Consider the following 24,124-nt stretch of genomic DNA (forward strand, 5'->3'; position numbering starts at 1 on the left):
AACTCAAAGGACGTTCTCACCATACGGTAAAAAGGTAAAGCTATCCCTGTACCAGGCCGTGGAGGCCCATACGGTTGTGAGACGTCGAGGCTCCCACAATTTCCAGACAATCGGCTCACAGGTGGCGGTGAGGTTGCCAGCCTTACGCGATGGCCGTCCTTTACAACCCAGGAACATTCCTGGTACTCATTTCTGTTAGAAATGTTGCTGCAAGGATTACGTCAATTGAAAATTCCAATGACCTCATCGAGAATCGAACCCGCGACCTTCCGGGTTGTAGCACAGTGCCTCAACCAACTACGCTACCGCGTGCCCCTCTTTCCATATAGTTGTCATTCAAAATATGATGTACATTCAGAGATATTTTAAACAGAGTTTAAGCAGTAAATCAGTACTGAACAACCCATGACATTAGGTTAGGATCTAAACTTTTAAATTCGCCGCTTCATTATACATTAGCCCATATAGACCCAAGTATTGTGACCCGTTCTTTCTGACATGTTTGCAGTACAAGCCTGAAGCAGTGCCACTCGGAGACCGTGTTCCTGAAAATGCGCAAAACGAGAACCCCACTGAACAAACATCTGACATGAAGGAGGTGGAGTGGGAAACATGTCTGGGCCATAATGGTAGGGTGACTTAGGGAAACTGGTCGCACAACTCACGGCGCATGCGCGGCAGCTCGTAGCGTGCCCGCGAACAGGGCACTGATACTCAGCACGACACTGGCATAAAACCGCGGATATGGGAAAAGACGGATAATGAATGAAAAGTGTAAAGCATCATACAGAGCAGCACCTTTGCAATTACAATCTGTTAACTAATTCACGTCCGTTAACAGCACAGCTACAATTCCTCTCCGTTCTAACAGGCAACCTTCATACGCAGACCACGTAACTAACATTGGCACAAGACTTTCTTGAATCAACTACGATTTCCCTTTTTAACATTACGGTTCTCTAAATGTTTGCAAGGTTCATAAGAAAATAATTTTACTGTCATAATCAGGTACCGTAATACTACAAAAGCCTTCACATTTTAAAGGAGAATTATGTTTCAGGCAGTCGGTATAGCGACTGGATACGGGCTGGAGTTCGAATCCCGGTGGGGTCAAAAATGTTCCCTTCTGTACATTGTCCAGACCGGTTCTGGGGCCCACCCAGCATCCTATCCAATAGATACCGGGGGTAAAGTGACCGGATCGTGAAGCTGACCACTCACCTCCAACTAGTGTCGAGGTCAAGAAAACGTGGATCTAATACATACACTCCTCAACACCCCTTCATGGTGTAGTGTTTAATGAGTTAAGATCAGGGGCACTTTGTTTTACCTAAGGGTCGAAAAGAGTGCTTTTAGAACGCTGTCAATTTTCCTGTGAACTTCTCCCTGTGTCTGAGCACTCTGGATTTTCTTCGTGTCTGTTATTTATGACAGAACACAATCATAAACACAAGACCAGTCAAATCAAATAAAACAGATCCTGAATCTTTAAAGAAGTTGGAATCCCAATACGTACAAATTTTCTCAGAAAACGCTCTAACGCATGATTTATGAAACTGGACTGCGAGCTCCCCACCCCCAGGGTTGCCATCTACTCCAAGGAGGGGCGCCGAGTTCTCAAGAATTATTTCAAATATAACTGCAACGACGCATAGCTTTGGCACATGAGTCAGTTAAGAATTTATACAGATGTTTCTGGAAACCTGGGCTGCAGTCGGTGAAACAGATTCATTTTATAGCTTAGTGTAGGGTTAGAGAGGATGTAAAACTATTTATGTTCCTGCATAAAACTGCACTTTTCGCTGACGGGCAGATGGGGAGGGGGGGGTCGCATGAATTTATGTACTATTTTACGGGAGGTCACAGTATCACAACGTCTGAGAACCCCTGCTGTAACGGTTTTTATTACTCCGTGGCTTGAGTCCGCAAGCGAACTATACTGACCGAGCGACTGCCGCTTGTCGGCGGAGTTAGTGCCAACTTTAGGGGATAGAGGGTGTCGCGTGGTCAGCGCAACGAATCCCCACGGCCGTTAATCTCGGTTTTCTAGACCAGAGCCGCTATTCCCTTGAATTAGCTCCTCAGTTTTCCTCACGAAGCTGAGTGGAACCCGTTCCAGACCCACTACTTCTAAGAAAATCTGGTGGCGCCGGGAATCAAACCCGGGACCTCTGGATCTGTAGCCAGGAACTCTGATCACTAGACCACAGAGACGGTCAACGGTTTTTATTACATTGTCTTTAAATCTACGAAGTACAGTCCTAAACAATTGCACACTGCTCACATTTGTTAAGAATCACTTAACATCTACTGGGTCAAGAACACGAGAAAAGTTGTTACTATAGGATTCTGACGATGGTGTATAACGCAGAGAGATATTGGGTTTTCGGACTTTATCCATCGTCCTGGTTTTAAGATAATTAAGAAAAACGCGACATTTCGGAAACTGGACCTATTTCCGTCCTCAGGTGAGGGAAAACACCTATTCTGTTGGGTACCTTAGAAAGAGCTAGCCTCAATCACTGGACCAGGACGATGGATGAAGTCCGAAAACCCAATATCTCTACGAGAAAAGTTGATTTAGATCCTTTCTTGCGACTATCTCGAATTTTCAGCTTACACATATTACTACTGTAACTCATGTATAGATATGTACTCGTTCGGACGATGGGATCGTGGGTTCGAATCCCACCGGATGCATGGACGTTTGATGTGTGTGTGTGTGTGTGTGTATGCGTTGTCCTGTGTCGACGTAGAGGCCTTACGACGGGCTTATCACTCACCCAAGGAGTCCTACCGTCTGCGAAAATGATTATAGAACTGAATAAGAGACCGGGGCTCTGAATGGGCTGGAAGAGCCAATGTAAAAAAAAATTATGGTATGTAAATAACTGTAGTTTTCTCAAACACCTCGGGCAAGCGACTGACAGGTATAAAAATTCGTATCAATATCGATTAAATCTTTTCAATTATGGTTTAAGAAATCAGTACTGCAGTCACGATCAGGTCAAAGTTCACAGCTGCTGCCATTAAGGAGTAGGTCAAAAAAGGTAAAGCTGTCCCTGTGTTTAATTAATTAAACATCATCCCACAAAACGTATAAGAGTTGAGATTTAGCTCCACCATTCCTAAAATCGGCACTAGATGCAGGTGGTCAGCTTCACGATCCTGCCGTTTTACCCCCGGGGAAACAGCAGCCGGTACCCATACTATAGGAGGCTAGACAGGGCCCAGAGCCGGTAACCGTCCAGCACGTAGCTCGTCGCTGTACCGACTGAGCTATAGCGGCTGCATGCCTACTGCTAATGAGTTCAATATTTACGTATGCTATTGACTCGCGTTAAGTTACAGCTCAAGTTACATATTAGCACATATATTTCAAATCATCATAACTGAATCACTGCTGGCTGACATGATGGCTTCACGGTTTTCTTGACTTTTCTGCTCCAGTCAATGACGAAACAACAAGCAGCGCGCCACTTAAGGCTAACTGGAACAGGGCGAGACAAGACAGGTGGATCGAATGAACAACGCATTTTAACGAGCTGTACTTCAAGTGGCCTAGCGAAGGGCTGCAAACACAGTAAACACAGTGGAGATTTCGGGTCCTTCTGAAGTGCAGGGGTCAGCTTTGAGGCTCTGGAAGCAATCCCTTCTCGTACTTCTTCACATCGAAACACGTTCTGGCGATTTGCATACTACTAGCAGTAGTAAAGAAACTGACCCATCGTTAATATAACCGGCTTTATACACAATCGCAGCCGACAGTCAAACGGTTTGGAGAAAATATCACCGTGTCTTTTGGTATGCGAGCCACTCATACGGTAAAGTTATCGTGGAGGCCCACTGGGTTGTGAGACGTCAAGGCTCCTGCATTTACTAGACAGTCGGTTCACAAATGGCGGTGTGGTTGTCAGCCTCACGCGCCGACGCCATTCCCCTCTCAGGAAGATTCCTGGATGTCTTTCCTTTAATATATAAACGCCAAAAAGTTCCTCTCCACCTCACCATAGCCAATGAAAGCCTATCACAGAACCTCACGAAGAGCAGGTTCAGTACATTACGCAACACATTTCATTTCCCGAAGATCCTCCAACCTCCTTTCTAGTCACCTCTGTCCTCTAATTGTTAACAGAAACTGCATTTCAAAAGTTCTGTCTTCTGGGATATAACGCCGTGTAGTCCGCTGTAGACTTTCAACAGACTACACTGCGTTATATCCCAGAAGACAGAACTCTTCATAGCCACCGTTGTGAGAACCTCAAGTCCTACAGAAACTATATTTATATTTGTTGTTTACACTCGTGTCAATTTAAATTTAGTGATCCTAATAATAAGCTCACATCATGACACTCCTGGTTATGTAACTTCATTCATTCCTTAATACCTCATCTCGTCTGAGTCAAAACATTCTCCTCAGCAGTTTATGAATTGCTTCAATATTTGTTCTGCTCTCAGACTGAGAGAACAGGCAACGTACCGCAGTTATATAGAGACGAGAAACCTCATACTGAACTGGATAATATCGCGCACATCCTGGACTTAGTGTGCTCCTAATTCACCGTGAATTCTTATTGTTCCGAATGAGGGGTTTCATGATTCGTGCCTTTCAAGTAATGATCAAATCCAGGAGGATGAAACTGGAAGGGCATGTAGCAAGCATGGGAGAGGTAAGAAATGCTAGCACAATTACGGTCGGGGAACATGAATGGGAAGATACCACTTCGGAGAGATGTAAGTAGAGCAGATGATATTAAAAATGTAATGATTGCCTAATTTATGCTGTTTACGTCGAAGTAAATGAATCAGCATTAAATTTCAAAAACACCCACTTAAACAATTTTTGTAAATTCTGTAATAATAAATTTCTAACGTACATTTGACTAACCAGTTAACTAAATTTTAGGCCATCCTATATTAAGTACGACGGAAACGCAGTACTCAGTACTGCACAGTAGGATGCCTATAGCTTGCCTATATGTGGCTGAAGTGCCACTGGAGGAAGGTATTTTTTTCCGTGTACTTCCGTTCCCCTTGCCAATTCTCATTCCACCGACTGCTCCACACTCATCTACCATCCGGAGCGGATGCAATATGCCCACTAGAGGCCGGCGTACCAAGTGATCTCAGTCTCACCCAACGAATTAAAATAAAAACCTGTACCATGCTGGAGACACTGAAAAACTCTGTAGTGAAAGCATGTGAACGAATAAAAAGAAGGCGTGTCCCAAGTTAAGATAAGGAATCAGACCAATCCCTAGGCACAGCTGATGATACAGTCTGAATTGCTAGTGGAATGCCCATTGAACGGTCAATGAGAAAATTCGACAATTTCTGCGTATAACCCGTCAACTGGTCCACTTTTATCTACTACAGCTCTTGAGAAATTCTTGAGTAAGCTGAGCAACTGTTGGCTCCTCAAGATGGACTTAGCTCCACAGAGTTAGTAAATCAGTCAGTTAAAAAAAGTAAACCTACCCCTGCAACAGGCCGTGGAGGCCCATAGGATTCTGAGATGTTGAGGTTCCCACATTTTCTAGACAATCGGCTCACAGATGGCGGTAAGGTTGTCAGCCTTACGCGCCGGCCGCCCTTTATCCCCAAGAATATTCCTGGTACTCATTTCTGTTACAGGCTGAGTCGACCCCAGGACCATAGTGCGGCTGCAATGATTAGGTCAATTGAAAGAAATCTACCTCATCGGGATTCGATCCCGCGACCTTCCGGCTTGTAACATAGTGCCTCACCGAACTACGCTACCGCCTGCCCCCTATCAGCTAGTTAGATAGTTCATTATTTAAAGCAACAGTAACAAAATGATGCCCACTACTGATGTCAAGGCCTAAATGACAAGTTATAGCTCTCATTACAAACTTGGAATGGCTGGTTAACGTTTACTGTAGCCGCGTATTCCAAATTCCCTGATTGGAAATCATACTTTTTTTGACCTCACAGTAGCAGACCTAACATATACGGAGGCTGATTGCATCAGGCGAATAAATGCGTTCCAAACAACTTTCCAATCGAGTCTGTTGCTGCTATTGCCTTCGGGGGAAAGTAATTTTCTTCATGATGATTGTACAATACGAACGCGCAGCAGTATTCGTACCACGATAACAAGGGGACAATGGCCCATATGTTGAGTCCAAATATTACAAGTAAACTTTCATTACTTTATGTTTAAATAATGGGCAATAAGCGACATTGTTTATTTCCTAAAATTAAAATCGATACTGTACTTCGACTATGTCTTAAGAGAATAAGTTGTGTAGGTCATAAACGAAACATTGAGATCTTTTTCCTCATAGAGAACATCAGATTTTATTGTTTTCACAAAAATAGTTCCTCTGTTACAATAAATAAGGCAGCTCTGTTGTGCTATAGCGAAAATTGTAATCAGAACAGTGACTGCGCAGATCTAAACATGCTATACTTAACCTTCACGATTCACAGCCCAGCCAATTACACCTTCCGCCACGACTGTAAATTAGAATCAGAGTGACCGGCGGAGTACTAAAAATGTTCACAATACCTTATGTTCGAAAATCGTCATATTTTGAAACGTAATAAGGTAACAGCTGATCATCTTGGCTTCTAGGCATTCAACTTCAGGCTCTCACAAAATTCTGCTCTGAGGCATGCACGTACAGCGGAGCGTAGGGGCCTGTAAATTATTCGTCCACTCAGTAAACCTATAGTAAATTAATAAACCCAACGGTGGACAAACCGATTTTTCGGAAGGTTAAGGGCTGCATCATTGCAATTGAAACGTCCTGTGCTATGTCCACGAGAAATTTCAAGAGCTGGTCGAAGGTTTTTTTTTATTGCTGGTGGGGTGGGACTACTTCTGTTTCCCCTGCCAATCTTCATTCCCTAAATTGCTCCACAGTCACCCTCACCTATCATCTGGGGCTGGTACAACAGGCCAGAAGTGGCCGCAGCACAAGGGACTTAGTCCCACCCCACTAGCAATTAAAAAAAAATAATTTATGAATAATCTGGAAAGGGTATTGCCCTCATAATCGCAGTAACTGCCAACAGAGTCCCCAGCTAAAAATCCGCCCCTCAACTGCTTTTTAACTATTTATTGAAAGTCCTACCTGTTATCCCAAGGATCTGTGATATGCAACCTGACAACGTGCCATACAGCGGGGACAGCAGACTCAGCTACATGGATGATGATGATGATGATGATGACAATCATCATCATCATCATCAATAATAATAATAATAATATGATGATGATGAAGAAGAAGAAGAAGAAAAGAAGCAGAAGAAGAATAAAACTAATCTAGCCACTAGCTGAACGAAGTTTCAGTATCAAAACAGTAATTTTCCCTTGTACTGCGGCCACTTCTGGCCTGTTGTACCAGCCCCAGATGATAGGTGAGGGTGACTGTGGAGCAATTTAGGGAATGAAGATTGGCAGGGGAAACAGAAGTACTCGGAGAAAACCTGCCCCAGCGCCACTTTGTCCAACACAAATCCCACTTGATCAGACCCGGGATCGAACCCGGGCCGCCGCGGTGGAAAAGTGAAGGTTACGAGAAAACGAGATAAGCTATCACGGAGAAAACGGGCTTTAGTTCCTGGTGCGAAACACACTATTTGTCCCCTTACAAAGAAGGTAAAGCTGTACCTGTGCTTAACTAATTAAGCACTACGCCACGAAGAGGTATGGGGGAGCCGATGTATACATCCACATTTTCTCGACCTCGGCACTAGATGCAGGTGAGTGGTCAACTTCATGCCCCGGCCGCTTTACCTCAGGGGAAAGAGCCCCTAAAGTACCCACTGGATAGGAGGCTGGGTAGACCCCAGAGCCGGTCTGGACGACGTGGAAAAGAGAAAATTCATGACACTACCGGGACTCGAACTCCGATTTCGGTCCTCCAGCCCGTAGCCAGTCGCTATACGGACTGCGATATCCCGGCTACTTCTAGGCTACCAAACTAAATAATAAGGCACATCAAACATGCGAGTTAAACATCAGCAACAATTACAAGCATGTACATACTCCTATGATGTTACGGAGACAACCTGCGAATGATCTAGGACGCGTTATGTGAACATATCTCAAATAAGTTGCTTCAGTAATAAATTTCATTGCTTACGTACAGATTCGGGGCACTCGACCAGTCCCCACTGTAAGAAATGCCTGACAGAATTTACCTGCGCGTTTGACATCAACGAAGCTTTCTCGAGACGTTCGGAGGACACATCACAAGACTGGACATACAAAACTCTTGAAGAATGCAGTCTTCTAGGATTTGGCACCGTGTATATGTGGTGTTAACCGACGTTTCAGAGGAACGTATCGCCTCCATCTTCAGGGTAGAAGGAAAAATATAAGAAATCCGCAAGCGAAGAGACCTTCTCCCTTCTACCCTGAAGATGGAGGCGATACGTTCCTCTGAAACGTCGGTTAACACCACATATACACGGCGCCAAATCCCAGAAGACAGCTTTCTTCATAGTCACCGCCGTGAAAGCCTCAAATCTTACATACAAAACTCTTGTTTACATATACAAAGATCGCGGAAGAATCTAAAACGAACGAAAAGGACACAGCCAGGGCTCTTTGGGAAACGCTAGGTAAGCACGCCGACACGATGAGGAGGTATTTTGGGTGACCTCAAGCAGCCGGAATTTTTAAATTACTCACTGTCGGTGGGTCAGGTAGTCACAGTACCAAATTCTGCCACAGGCAAAGTAATCGTGTGAATAAGTATTGGAACCCACATAATAAACGAAATACAGTAAAACCTGATTGTAACGGAACACTTGCTCCTCACCTTATACAGTATTATTACCTCTACAAAATCGCTATCGCAGAGACGAGGATGACAAAACCGATAAGTGTGACCGCAGGGCCTCTTTCCAGAAGAGACGAAAATATTTGCATATGAAGACCTAGCCTGACCTTAACTGCGCATAAATCCGAAACTGCTAGTTCTCCTATGTTACTGTTTACCAATCTGTCGCCGCAAACCGGATCTTATTAGCATTAAAATATTTTATTACAGCTGGATAAATTAATAAAATACGTACCTACAACTAACATTTTATCTCCTTTTAGGGACTAAATCGTGTTGCAGATTATTATGCCGTTTTTACTCTCTTCTTTATACAGCGTTCTTAATAACGTGACAGACCGACTGATGTGAAGCAGGATAAGAACTTTGAAACCGGTCACTGCTCCTTCATAAACGAGCAGGCAAATCCATGGACATCGGGATGTTCGACAATTTAATTATTTCGTATGCCCTGGGGCATAATATTAAGTCGGAATGTTCGATGTGGATATCGGCACCTCTTTCGATTTTAATATCAAATGGGTGTTTTCATTTTTTATTGGAAGGAAACGTGTTCAAACGTATGTAATAATTTGACTTCTGGACTCTGAGACACCGTACGAGTTCTCCGTGGGTGGCTACTGATCCTCCAACCTTCAAGAAACCAAACATGAACATGTTACACATACGACACAGCAACGAGGCTTTACTATCTACTGGGACCGCCTCTGTGGTCTAGTGGTCAGAGTTTGATTCCCGGAGCTACCAGATTTTCTGAGAAGTAGTGGGTCTGGAACGGGGTCCACTCAGCCTCGTGAGGATAATTGAGGAGCTATTTAAAGGAAATAGCGGCTCCGATCTAGAAACCCGAAATTAACGGCCGTGGGGATCCGTTGCGCTGACCACGCGACACCCTCTATCCGCTAAAGTTGACACTATTTCTTTTTATTGCTAGTGGGGTGGGACTAAGTCCATTGTACTGCGGCCACTTCTGGCCTATTGTACCAGCCCCAGATGATAGGTGAGGTTAAGTTGACACTAACTTCGCCGAAAAGCGGCGGTCGCTCAGTCGGTATAGTTCGCTTGCGGACTAAAACCACAGAGTTCGTTTTTTTTTTTCTTTTTGTAAGCGAGGTGTTTCTGTGTGCCTTAATAGGCCAATGATGCAAGGCTTCTGATCAAATTTTGAGCTTCTGCTTGGACCGAAGTTTACAATACTGATGCACGCCTAGCAACTAACTATGCAACGTCATATGATAAGTCGTGGGAGGACAGAACGGTATCTTTGTTGACAACTGATCTGTCTCAATGAAAAGGTACATGAGAAGTTAATTTAATATCAAACACCTCTGGTTTTCGAGGGCAATCGTCATTTTGGAGAGGATCGATCAGTGTGGAACACGCTGCAATGACACAACACTGCATCCAAGTCAGAAAACGGTATCGGCCTTTTCTAACAACAGAAACAATCAGCTATTTATAGTGTTTACATATTACTTACTTACTTACTTACCATGGAGCTGAGCCCTTCTGGAGGAGCCGCCAATTCTGCAGCTACTCAAGAATTTCCCAGCATTTTATGGAATCCGATGGTCCATTACCATGTTCACAAGAACCCTCCACTAGTCCCTATCCCGAGCCAGATCAGTCCAATCCATACCATCCCATCCTGTCTCTCTAAGATCAATTTTAATATTGTCCACCCCCCTACGCCTTGGTCTTCCCAGTGGTCTCTTTCCTTCTGGCTTTCCCACCAATATACTATACGCATTCCTCGTCTCCCCCATTCGTGCTACATGCCCTTACCACCTCATCCACCTTGACTTGATCATTCTAATTATACTTGGAGGAGAGTACAAGTTATGAAGCTCCTCATTATGCAGTTTTCTGCAACCTCCTGTCACTTCATCTCTCTTCGGTCCAAATATTCTCCTCAGCACCCTGTTCTAATATTAAAACCAAGCAGCTGATCCGAAGATCTACTCTGCAACAAAACATCTTTCAGCAAGTTTATAGGTGTTAACTAACGATTCTGGGATCAATTTACGTGAGAACTCTCAAAATCCCATCAATGAGGATCGCAAATGAGAGAGAAGCCGAAGAACCGAAAGTTAGCAATTCCTCAGCATTGTCGGATTTACGCGAAACCTGAAAAATATCGCCACTCACTCGCGGAGCTAAGGCCTTCCTGAGAAGCCGCCAATTGTGCAGAACTTCCCAGCATTTTATGGAACCCGAAGGTTCATTACCGTGTTCACAACAGCCTTCTACTGGTCCCTGTACTGAGCCACAGCAATCTGATCCATTTCATCCCACTTCTCTAAGAGCCACTTTAATACTGTCCACCCACCTACGTCTTGGTCTTCCCAGTGGTCTCTTTCCCACCAATATCCTACATGCATTACTCTTCTCCCCCATTCGTGCTACATTCCCTGTCCATGTCATCTTCCTTGACTTGATCAGTCTAATTAAATTCGGAGAAGAGTACAAGTTATGAAGCTCATTATGCAGTGTGACAAATACCACTACGGAACAAAAAACTATTCATGAAACTCGACAATTGTAAGAATTATACTATACATCCTACTACGATATTTATATCATCAATCACGTTCGAGATCGATAAAATTCCTCCTGCGTGTAAAGCTGTGCGATATTGACACTTGTCAGGATTGATTAGAGAGCACAGGCAATATTCAGTCTTCAGTACAACGCAACAACCTTAACTCTTCTCACAACATCACGTTACTAACTCCTCATTCTCGTAAACTACACAAACACCTCCTAACACTACAAAGTGAATAACGAAGAACGGTAATTTTACCTGACGTTTCACACAACGATTAAATTTGGTCTCTTTCTCGCTAAAGGAAGAACATACACTGAGGGTTTTTCGCAAAAGACTGTGCGGAAAAAGATAACGAAGTTATCGTGTTAAGGGCGAACTTGTGAGAATATCCTATCAATGCAAACAAAACACACAACGACGAATTTCGGAACTTGTACGCTTCACGTTATATTTTTAGTGGGATTAACAAAGGATGCGGCAGCCTTAACAAGTAACACGCGAGGTGTTACAAAAATAATTAAAAATACCATATATATATTTCTAAATTATCGAGAAACAACAAAGAAATAAAAAATACCCAAACCGAAGTGAAATATTCAACTACTTACACTTTATTCTCAGTAAGTGACAAAAATGTTGATATGACGTTATGGTATCGCTTAGCAGGAGACAAGAATAAATTACTTCACTCGAAATGTTTACCGAACAGTTCACTTTTAAAACACTACTGTAACACAGTACTAGTAATGATAAAACAAAATTTCAGAGTGACTGCTCGCGCTTCCCCATGTGTTTTCTTAAAGATTCTCTGTTGACTAATAAATTCTACAAGTGTATGTTTGCACTTAATTATTCTAGTAAATGCTACAGTATAACATTTTGGTGACCATGTAAACATTCGGCCGAATTTGAAGTTCACTTATAGGTACCGCAGTGTTACACAAATTCTAGCCTATCCAACCCTTCTAATCTGCCATAGACTGAATACGAACATGCACACATGGCATGACGTAATTACGCCAGTCTCTCACCCGCGAATGACTAGTTCCGATAAGTATCCTCAAAAAAAGATAAAGAAACACTCAGAAGTGCCGACAGGGTTCTTCTGAACGTTCACCCACACTCCCCTCACAAATACGTAAAATTACAGTGTACTTCTGAAAAAAAACAAAAAACAAAAAAAAAAAAACCACACACACACACACACACAACACTGACGAGATAATTCGGTAGCTCAAATATTCCCAGCCTTTTCAAGCTCGGTGTTCGACAAATACTGTATACATACACCAGATACAGAGAGGTTTATAAACTAATTTTAACATACTACCGTGTACATTCATACGGATAAATACCGTACTAATAATTTAAATTTCACTTCTACTCTTTCTTTATTCAAATGATTCCCGAATTTGCAAGTACAGTTATCAATATGACGGCTGATTACTAGTGAGTAATCAATGCAGCTGCTTGCGCAAAAATAAAATTTTCGATTTTAATTTAATATCAGTTTCATTATCTTGCAGTAGCTCATGGCACCTTTCATATCTCACGCGCCTTTCCTCCCGTCATTGAAGGTAATGGGGTACATTCGTAAGAATGTTCCCACGACGTGCATAAGTTCACAACACCAATCATGAGCACAGTTCCATAGTGATTAGTTACATACCCTGTTACTCTGGAGAGCTTCTGCACTATGCTCCTCCTTCTGTCTAAAGCAGTTGGTGCACTTGCTTTTATTGAAGATGTTGGGGGCGAATTTTCTACATTCGGACCTCATGAGTGTTGTTGACATGTTGTCACACACTTAGACACAAACTGAAAGAGTCGCATATTTTTTTCGATAGTCTTGTACAAGCGTCGTCAATAAGAACTTCCCGTAGTACTCATCACAGACGTAATGGCAACATTTCAGACAGATAATTCACCTAGAGAATGAAATGTTTAGGTGACAGCACAATCGTTTTATATTACGTGACGCCAGAAATGGTTTAATAATTAGTGTCACAACACAGCAGCAGTAAGCCCGCCGGTTGATTGACTACTTTATTTATTCATTTAATGGTGAGTTTTTGTATTTTAGTTCTATTCACTGTACATTCATATACAAATTTACATTTTTCACCTATCTCCGTTGGCTAATGAAACACCGCACCCCAGTTCACAAGCGAGCACAGCCATTTTCCTTTACTACTACACACAACCTCATCCTTAACTCTCAAGTCAGACTCTGACTGCACGGAAGGTCCCTTGCCGTTCATTCATACGGTTCTCCTGCGAGCAATAAAGTAGTTCCACGTCTTTAGAAGTGATTCTAGAATTGTGCTCGTATTTTGCAAACAATTTTATAAAGGTAATTCTAGCTGTTATAAATAAATACATATGAATTAAAGGCCGAAACCGCTGTATTTACATGAAGCAAAACAGTAATGAAAGAATAATAATCTTGCGCCAACCAGTATGGCAAGTAAAAGGAACATGTAGTATGAAAAACTGTGGCATACTGAAACTTTGTAATTTAATACAGACCCAGGGGCTACAAAATTATAAAAGAGTGTAATAGAAACGTCATTTCTATACATGACTAAGAAACAGTTACTGTCGCTTCCACTTAAATTTGTTTCCTGATAGTACGATAATTTATTTCAAGCGCGTATTGCCGCTTTGCGCATTTCAAATGTTTACACTTGTCATTTGTTACAATATGTAGTATGGTGGTTATTTCCGGATCCGTACCATGCAAATATGGCGGAAGGAGGGTCTGACAGGTCTGTTAAAATAATTTGCTTGAAAAGCGTTACAGTATTAACCCATAAAATATTTATAAATTTAAATATTTTGTCAACAGAGAATTATATTGACATGAACCAAAGGAAGTTGCAATATTTTAGTGGAAGCTAATGTTTAGTTTGTCGTGTGAGAGCATTAGCTTCGAAGGAGCTGGAGCAATGTGTGACCATTTGTTATAAGAGTGCGTCTACTTTAACAATATCCTTGACATTAGAACGTGAGCATTGGAAGTATGTAGTTTGTACGTGGACATAATTATTGGAAGTATGTAGTTTGTACGTGGACATAATTTTTAAACTTAAAACTGGATATTTTGTTATAACAAAGTTGTCCATGACAATTTTATTAATTGAAAGAACGAATTTCAGGCAATTTTAGGTTATTTCTAATTTAACTTTCGGCATTGGCCATTCGTATTTTGCAGGACCCTTGACTTCACCAATTTTCCTTTATCGTATGTACTCCAATTTTTCCGCAAATTTTTGTCATCGAGTATGAGCGTTACTTTAAGTAGCATCAGGCCATTTGAGATTCAAATACTTTTGCAAGTTTTTTGGAGGTGCGTTTTTTTTACTCCTGTTATGTATAATGTTTATTCTCGTCATTATTAGCAAATAAAAATTCCCATTTGCAGAATTGTGGATTGTATTGGGACAGCACAGCACAAAGTAATTGCAGTATACGCTATTTTGGGATGTATTTGTATTTTGTTAGTAAATATCAGACAATTTTAATATGAATATTGGCGGTCAGAAAATTTTTCTTATATTTCAGCATAAGGGCAGCTTTGCTACATTTAGAACTTGTGATGTGTATTCTGATATAAATTGTAATTTATTGGATTTAAATAGTGCAAACTGTGACAACTTTTGGTATCATTGCAGCATTTGGTATATTTTTAATGAAAACAACAGTTAATACATACATTGACTTCCCCTTCAACAGAGAACTGGATCCCTCTAAAGTTGCCGTCATACGTGAAGTGTATGACACTGACAGTGCACACGAAACATTTGAATTGGAGTTGGAGCGTGCCTTGGAAGCAGGGTGCAGCATAATTGTTGTTGAGCCATCAAGGCTAGGGGATGAGACAGCTCGCTGGATTGCTGTTGGCAATTGTCTACATAAAACAGCAATTCTCTCAGGAATAGGTGCCATTGCAACAGGTAGATATTACCGTTAACACCATTTTCAGATACCAAAATTTGTATGTACATTGTGGTTGTGAGTGGTGTAAACTGAGCTCAGTATAAACTTGAGATTTTGATCTACTGTAGAGATGTAGAGAAGTGAGCAGGGCACTTGTTGTATTAATGGGTGATCCAAGTAACTTAAAAAATGTTACCTCCATACAGAAGGCCACATTAGTGCTGTTAGTTGCAAGACAGATATTTGTAAAAAATAAATCCAAAGCCTAACTTCTAGATATTCATTTTTACAAATGGAACCAAAGGCCTGACATTTTGAAAATGAAGCCAAAAGTCTGATCTTGCAGACTTATTGTTGGATATCCTAAGGCTATACATCACATTTTTATAAATTTCTAAGGTTGGCAATAAGTACTAATGTAGCAGACAGCATGGTAAATATTAAAATTACTTGGTTCTTCTGTTCATATGTACGCATCAAGAACAGCAGCAGCAATAATTAATGAAAACTTGTCTGATTCCAAAATAATTTCCTCCATTTAAGAAATAGATTTCCCTGTACTGCTATGTGCTCCTTTTGAGCAATACATTCCACACTTGTTTTGGTATTTACAATCTGAGTGTTTCCTTTTTCAGGATTGGTATGGACCGACCGCCCATATATATGTACCCCACTGGGAGCACTTTCGTTGCTGTGCACTGGACTATATACCATTTCATGGCAGTTTGACCCCTGTTGTCAGTACCAGGTTGAGCGTGATCCAAGAAGGCTTTCAAAATTGCCACTTCTTGGTTCTCTTACACCAAGATCACCAGTTGTTGTTCTAGTTCGGCGAGATGACTCAAGACGGAAAATTCTTCATACAAGCGTGTCTCTAATTGCAGCTGCTTTCTGTGCATGGCGGCTCTATGATGCCTACAAATGAAAGTAATTTGTTTCACGCACCAACAAAATAGATATGTAGGTTCCAGTTACTTTACATTGTATGTAACTTGTCACATCCCATGTTTATTTAACCCAAAGTGTAATACTTAAATGTGGAAAATGTTACCTAAAGTAACTGGATTCTGCTTTACGTTTTTATAGGGGACATGAATAATTAAGATAGGAATCCCATTAGGCAGGGTAGCAGATAATCTGCTTTAGCATTGCCGACACATCTGCAGCATTCATGTGCAAACTCTAGCTTCTAATGATCTGTCAGGAATGGAATGTGTTCTTCACCCTGCCATGGGGCTTTGTTTTATGGCCCTAAAGCTGTAAGGCACAACACCTAAGATTGTTATCATTTTGGTTTGCCCCACTTAAAAGAGGTACTGAAGACTGTATGATATAGGTATTGATTATTGTTTTATTGGTGGAACTGAAAGTTAAGGCATGGAATTTCTGCTCAATAAATAGCTACATGCTTGACATGGCAAACAGAACGTTTATTAGGGGCACAACTGTTATTTGATATGGACTTGTGTCATGCGCATAAACACTATCGGATTTCAGATGACATACATCTGCAGATACTGTACTGCACATTTAAAGTTATTCTGGACCATGGTCTGATGATAGTTATTTGGTAATTGTAATGGGTAGCTACTGGCTAGTCCATATTCAAGAACATATATTTTTCCTACTGTAAAATTTCTTTCATTGTAGAAGTTGGGTAGGAAAGTAATCTGTACATTTCTTTCTTGTTAAGGAGACGTAAACATGGAATTCATACAGATATGTCATCAATCCAATGGTAAAGTTGTGAATCGATAATTCAGCTGTGTAACAGATTCACAACTTGACCATTGGAACAAAGATTTCATCTCTGCTGTATATATAATGTATAGAAGAATCAATCATTTGAGGCAAGAAGCTCCAAACTTAGTCAAGAGCGGTCGTAATTTTAAAATAGACTAGAAAGAGAATGCAAATGGCAGTGATGTACAAATCGGTGTTAAAACGAATTTCCTATTAAATCCCTCACAATGTGAAAAGTATGGTGAGATGTATTTGCAAACTAAGTTTCTTATTAGTTCTTACAATACATGGAACAAACATTGTATCCACAGACACAAGCAGTTATTTTTAATTTGTATTAATAGTATTGTGGCTTTTTAAAATAGAACTGTGCTATGATGAAAATAAAGTCTGCTTGTAGGTGATTTCCAGTCTGAATGAAAGCGAAGCAACCATACTATCTCCTAATCAAACAAGTGGGTTTTCTGTGGAGATTCCAACCATCCTGATAAAGTTTTGAGGCACCTAATTCTAGATTTAAATTCCGATTGAGTTATATAAAAACACAGTCATGCTGTGGCTACTTCTGAATTAAACTTTGGACCTATACACACAAAATTATCAGTGCCTGAAATACATCAACAGTATACAAGATCTGTAAAAATATGAATTTCACTGGTAACCATAATTCAACATTTCTTAATTCTGGTTTATTCAAGACTAAGTCATACAAAGTGAGAAAACTTTGTTCCGTCAGCATTGCAACATCTGTCTGTACTACAATGCAAATGAAAAAAAAATTCCTATTATACAGAAAATGTTTTTAAAGCACGTGTATCACATGGGAATGTTATGTCACTACAAATTACATTGTTTATGGTAGTAGGCTGTGTAAGGAGTTCAGAGTATGGTCTTCTGGTTTATGAAACATATATTCTCTTGAGTGGTCTGTTTCATAAGAACCACCAGCCTCCAACTTCATTTCTAACCTGAAGGTAGAGGCAGCAAGTTCCTCTGAAATGTTGGTAACGATCTTCAAGGCCACATGTTGTCATAACCCAGAAGACCACAGTTTAAAACTCACTGCCATGAAGACCTCAGATCTCATATGTAAGGCACATTCTTCATACTACGTATATGTAACTTGCCAAATCAAGAAATACATCTCTGTCCTTGCAGATATATATATCACTGAATGTTGTAGCATGAAAGTTACCGCTGTTACTTTGTATATGTGAGGTGGCCAGTTTGAATCCTGACAAAAAGAAAGCCATCCGAGACTGAACTTTCATGTGCACGTCTTACTTCCTCACCCCTCCAGTTTATCATTCAGGACTATCACTCTTCCCCTCACATGTGTAATTAAATAACTTCAGCAAACAGTAATCTGTATTCTGAACATAAAGTGCCTCAGATTTTTGCGCCCAAAATGTGGTTACCCTGTACTGTTAATACTGGTGTATGTAAGTATGTAAATTACAAACTGTCTATAACTGTATGATGAAGAGTTTTCAGACACCTCATGATGTTTCCCTAGCACTTACTGGAAAAGATGTTTGCCGCCCAACAGCAGTCACTAATACCTCCGGTAGATGGGGGAAGCATTATAGATACTTCTCAGCCAGTAGAGCCGGTCTCGCTGGCTGGGCGGGACTGATGGTAAGCACCAGTACCGGTAGGATATAGAGGCTGGTAGAAATCATAGAGGGAAGCACAATGGACCACTACAGGTCTAAGTGCATGGAGAAACCCGCCCTCTCCAATAACTAACTAACTACTGGAAAAGATGACATTAAAGCACTTGAACTTCTGGGACTGCTAGTAAATAATTAAAATGTTGATGGGTACTGTCTTCTGGGATGTGACGCCGTGTAATCCGGTAGAATTAAAATCTTAGTGAATGGACAGAAGAATATGATTGAAAGATAATATGGACATACACACTGGAACTGTGTATGATTGGAAAATATAAGATGGATATGGGATAGGCTAATTTATTTTCCTTAATGCATGAAAATGATATCAAAATAATTGTTACTTTAGACAGTTCATCCGCAAAACTGAAATACTGAAGAAGGCTAATGTATGTAACAGTTCCAGTCAGCAAATCAATTATTTTACTGAATATAACTGTAAATAAATTATGGAAATCCATAACTCCATTTTCTTACTTAACAAAAAAAATCATGATTTCCCAAATACCTATGGAAGTGAAGGAGTGAATATGTGAGCAAATGTTCTGGCCAAAAAAAGATGAAGTGAAACATTTGTTTGTGGCATATTACACAGAATAAAATATAAACAACATGACTGAAACCTAAACGTATGTGATGTTCATCTTCAGAGTGTTAATCAGATTCCTCTATAATGATTAATTGTATTCCAAAACCAATACACAATATGAAATACTTCTCTCATTAAATTCTGTAACTTTGACTGACTCAAGAGGTTTGAGAGAGAGAGAGAGTTCATTACTGAAGATTTCTTTATCTTAGAAACCATCTAACCCGTTCAACAGAAAGTCTTGACCTACCCACTGTTTCATACGAACAGTTAACTGCAACTATCAGATGCTTTCATGAATACTACAAAAGAAGTCATGTGTACTATGATTTAAGTTAGTTTAAGTGTTGTTCCAATCTTGAGATTTCTGTTTCTGTAGATGCTAAAAAAGTCCAGCGTCTAATAGTTTTTCTTCCTCCTCTGGCATGTTCCAGTGATTAAATCTCTTCACATATCTTGGAAAAGAAACAAATATTACTGTGGCAGCCACAGAATGTTTTATTTTCATGAATGTAGTCATGGTAAATACTTGCTTGAGAATCACTGTTCTGCAGTTGCTTTAATTGGAAAATACCTGAACACCTAAGTTGGGAAAACTGAAGCCCTTCTGCCATCTGTGGAAAGAGGTGATATTGCTTCTCTTGCTGTCACTACACATATGACAGTGCCACTGTTAACATTCTTCAGCCACCAAGAGATATTATCAATGAATGATCCTTCATAACACATTAACAGAATGTGTACTGATGGCACAGTTAATAACTTCTAACCAGAGGTGTTGCGAGCTCTTCTTTCCATGATCCAGAAATAAAGTGATGGTGCAAGTGTTCGTATCAGCATGGCAAGACGAGGAACAACTGGTGATATAATCATCTCTTCTTTGCACTGCACAACAGCAGACAGTATCTTCTCTGCCACATACTCAGGCGTATAACCATTTGCAGTTGCACTGTCTGTTTCTACCAATGTAAAAACAAAGAACATTTGCATATATTCAGTTCACAAAGATAACACTGCCCATTTGAACATTTTAGCAACAATACAGTAAACATAGACTACAGTGGTTCAGCAGTAACATTCTGGACTTGTATTCCTCATGTAAGATTTGAGGCTTTCACGGCGGTGACTATGAAGAAAGCAGTCTTCTGGGATTTGGCACCGTGTATATGTGGTGTTAACCGACGTTTCGGAGGAACGTATCGCCCCCATCTTCAGGGTTGAAGAAGTGTAGGTAAATCTGCAAGCGACAACACCGTGAGACACGGTCAAGCAGACTGAAGAACATACCGTTGAGCAGAGAGGGAAGGGGATGAACTGCAAGTAAACAAGTGAAAGCAGTGGTGTGGGAGGGGTGGGGGAAGGGAGCCGGGACAAGCGTGATTTTGTGTAGGGGAGAGTGTAGCAAGGTTAAATGGCTGGGCTTTAACTGTGAGCTGAGGGTGNGCGATACGTTCCTCCGAAACGTCGGTTAACACCACATATACACGGTGCCAAATCCCAGAAGACTGCTTTCTTCTTTGTATTCCTCAGTTGCTGGTGCTCAGTTTAAATTCCAGCCAGACAATGGCTATCCTGACTGCAGTATTCTGTGATTTTCCTCACTCACAGGCACATGCTGGGATTCTATATTGATTACACCAGGACTACTTCCAGATCCTTTCGAATTCAACAATCATTCTATCATTCCTGCTTATATAGTCTAGATATTAACAGAACTGTAAAATAAGCCACAAAAAAATACACTACAACAGCAAAAGTACTGTAGTTGTAATAAAATTCCTGGGATTAACCCTTAGCTTCAAGTCCAGTCATACACTAATCTGAATATCAGACACATGAATTCTGAGAATATAAAGAACTGGACATTTAACACTCGGCTTGTAAGTCCTCTGAGAATTATTACAGGAGACAGATGCACACAGCCATCCATGCAATAAAACAAACATTCAGGACAGATATTTACCTCCGTAAGCTTCTCCGCTTCCGGTAAGAGCATTGACTGATAATGCTGTTGCAATGTAACCAGGACTTATTACAGACACCTTGATGTTATATCTTGCTAATTCAGCTCGTAGTGAATCACTGAAAGCCTGGAGGGCATGTTTTGATGCTGCATAAGCAGATCTGCAATTCATGAATATTTGAATCCCACCAAATTATATACGTGGACAAGGTAAGGTTTAAATTTAATTTCAACAATATCCAGTATATGGCATGTTGCATACTAAATGAGCCTGCTTTTATCATTGGACTGACAAGTTTCAGATTCAATATAATACTGCCATGTGACTGAATGAATATCAATGGGGTTTGGATTGGAGATTGAATTTAGTGACTATTTTAACACAGGATTGATAACTACACTTAATTATTGCACCCTTGGTGATCTCCACATTTTACAAATCATTACAGCACATGCTAGACTCCCTTACAGCTCTCTAACTTCTAAACTTGTCTCGGTTATAATATCTTGCCATGGGAACCTGTCTGTTTCATGGTCACTACCTAGTAATGGATCTACACACAACAATTACATTTAATCGTGCATTAGTTTATAGACATATATATTGACTGCTTGCTCCATACTCTTTTAAGATTTCACTAGTGAACTGATTCAATGAAGAGAGTTAATCATCTCTATTATGTATTACAACAAATGAATAATAAATATCCAACTGGGGTAAGCTAAGTCTAAAAGTATCTGGCTATGGTGTAAGAGTAACTATGATTATAATTTTTCAGGCTGTCCATTTTGAGTTTCTTCAAAGCATAACGTTTTGGAAACTGGATTTTTTCCTATCATCAGGTGCAACAGGAAAGGTTCTTGCTCTACTGGGTCCATTAGGAGGAGCCAATCTCAGTCATTAAATGATGAGCCCCTGGAGCAGGAACCATTCCTCTTACACCTGATGATGGAAACAGGGCCATTCTCCTATACACTGTATTCTGAAGGAACATAAAATGATGGTTAAGTTTTGCACCATCACCATGATTGTAGTAATTAAGATAAAGAATATACCTCCATATAATATTTATAAGTCTGGTGATGTATCAGACTTCACAAGCCTGACTGCAGGGGTTCAGTCACAGTGAGTTACCTCTACCTAATGGATGTTAAATGTGCAGATCTAAATATAACAACATTTCATCTTAGAAATAATTCTCTTTCATTTCAACAGTCATAACAGCAAATTTTCACATTGTTTCATAATACTTCTTCCTCTAAATAAATTTTAATTTTGTTCAAGGTTCACATATACAGTTACACTCTTGATACATACCTGTAAGGAATTGCAATTCTGCCCTGAATGCTGCTCACTGTGACAATATGGCCACTGCGTCTTTCTATCATAGATGGTAACACAGCTGTTTTAAATTAAAATAAAATACAATAGGAAATAAGTAAATAATTGCTGCACATATTCACAGAATAAAAAATTTAAGGCTGTTTCAGGAACTTACCTTTTGTTAGAACCATCTGGCCAAAATAGTTGACCATCATGATCTTCATAGCAACATCTACATCAGTGCTTATTACATCACCCCTGTTGCTTATACCACCATTGTGTATCAGAATATCTACATGGCCAAATATTGCCAGTGCCTGTGTAACACAGTCTGGTAGAGAGTTCAGATCTGATAAATCTAAAGGCAGAACTACTGGTAGATGTGTTGGTACAGCCTGAAAATAATAATAATTAAAAAGCTTTAAATTATAAAATAGCATGTAATTTCTTTTATCATGTGCAAGCCTTAAAATCAATACAAGATCTACATATGTGTGTGCACGCATGCGCACACACAGATATTGTATATCTGTGACTCCAAAAAATTAATCTAATAAATATTTTTAAGTTCTAACCCCAAAATCTTTACAGTAGTACCGAAAAGGCATCTACTTACTTACTTACTCACTCATGGAGCTGAGCCCTTCTGGAGGAACCACCAATTCAGCAGCTACTCAAGAATTTCCCAGCATTTATGGAACCTGAAGGTTCATTACCGTGTACACAAGAGCCCTCCACTGGTCCCTATCCCGAGTCAGATCTATCCAATCCACAACATCCCATCCTATCACTCTAAGATCCATTCTAATATTGTCCACCCACCTATGCCTTGGTCTTCCCTGTGGTCTCTTCCCTTCTGGCTTTCCAACCAATATCCTATAGAAATTCCTCGTCTCCCCCATTCGTGCTACGTGCCATGCCCACCTCATCCTCCTTGACTTGATCATTATAATTATACTTAGAGAAGAGTACAAGTTATGAAGCTCCTCATTATGCAGTTTTCTCCAACCTCCTGTCACGTCATCTCTCTTCGGTCCAAATATTCTCCTCAACACCTGTTCTCAAACACCCTAAGTCTATGTTCCTCCCTTAATGTCAGAGACCAAGTTTCACACCCAAGGCATTCATTCATTCATTCATTTATTGTATATTCCATAAATCCATATACATAGATATAGAACCAGTCACATAATTAATATAGTACAATACAAATACAGTCAACTCTCGATTATCCGGGGGCGGATTAACCGGTTTGCGGCTTAACCGGGGCTTTTTTTTTTAAGTTTATATGTTGTTTAATATTCATTCACTTTTGTTTCACATGGTGAGTTTAACACTATTTTCGCACTAGTGTGAACCGAGCTCTGCATTATTTCGTCCCGTTATGCGAACACAATGTTCTAGGGTGGGGGTGAAAGAATGCAAGAATTTTTGGAAAGTTTCAAGGACAAATACACCGCCCCAGGTTATTTAACGGTACCATCTCAGTGTGAGAGTGCATTGTGAAAGTAAGTATCAGTTTCTTAATA

The 24,124-nt window shown here is 40.4% G+C and overlaps 3 protein-coding genes across 4 annotated transcripts in view; 1 reads left to right on the forward strand and 2 right to left on the reverse strand.

Annotated features, from left to right (window-relative positions):
* Positions 1-13,580, reverse strand: part of LOC111863706 (protein outspread) — a 396,370-nt gene extending 382,790 nt beyond the window's left edge. For both annotated transcript variants that reach the window (XM_023850245.2, XM_023850246.2), the window contains exon 1: positions 13,034-13,580. In XM_023850245.2, coding sequence (XP_023706013.1) covers positions 13,034-13,159 — 126 coding nt within the window. In that variant the 5' untranslated portion in view covers positions 13,160-13,580. The remainder of the gene's footprint in view (positions 1-13,033) is intronic.
* A 510-nt stretch (positions 13,581-14,090) lies between these two features.
* LOC111863712 (transmembrane protein 11 homolog, mitochondrial) lies at positions 14,091-18,518 on the forward strand. The gene is made up of 3 exons (XM_023850259.2): positions 14,091-14,132; positions 15,100-15,320; positions 15,939-18,518. Exons 1-3 carry the CDS (start codon positions 14,110-14,112, stop codon positions 16,226-16,228), a joined length of 534 nt encoding a protein of 177 aa, XP_023706027.1. The 5' UTR covers positions 14,091-14,109; the 3' UTR covers positions 16,229-18,518.
* A 591-nt stretch (positions 18,519-19,109) lies between these two features.
* Positions 19,110-24,124, reverse strand: part of LOC111863705 (dehydrogenase/reductase SDR family protein 7-like) — a 14,291-nt gene continuing 9,276 nt past the window's right edge. Inside the window, exons 4-7 of the mRNA XM_023850244.1 lie at positions 22,771-22,990; positions 22,590-22,674; positions 21,272-21,432; positions 19,110-20,267 (exon numbers count right to left, since the gene is read on the reverse strand). Of these exons, the coding sequence (XP_023706012.1) occupies positions 20,074-20,267; positions 21,272-21,432; positions 22,590-22,674; positions 22,771-22,990 (660 nt within the window). The 3' untranslated portion in view covers positions 19,110-20,073. The remainder of the gene's footprint in view (positions 20,268-21,271; positions 21,433-22,589; positions 22,675-22,770; positions 22,991-24,124) is intronic.

Source organism: Cryptotermes secundus, unplaced genomic scaffold (assembly GCF_002891405.2).
Source record: "Cryptotermes secundus unplaced genomic scaffold, Csec_1.0 scaffold429, whole genome shotgun sequence".
In the NCBI taxonomy this organism is placed as follows: domain Eukaryota; kingdom Metazoa; phylum Arthropoda; class Insecta; order Blattodea; family Kalotermitidae; genus Cryptotermes; species Cryptotermes secundus.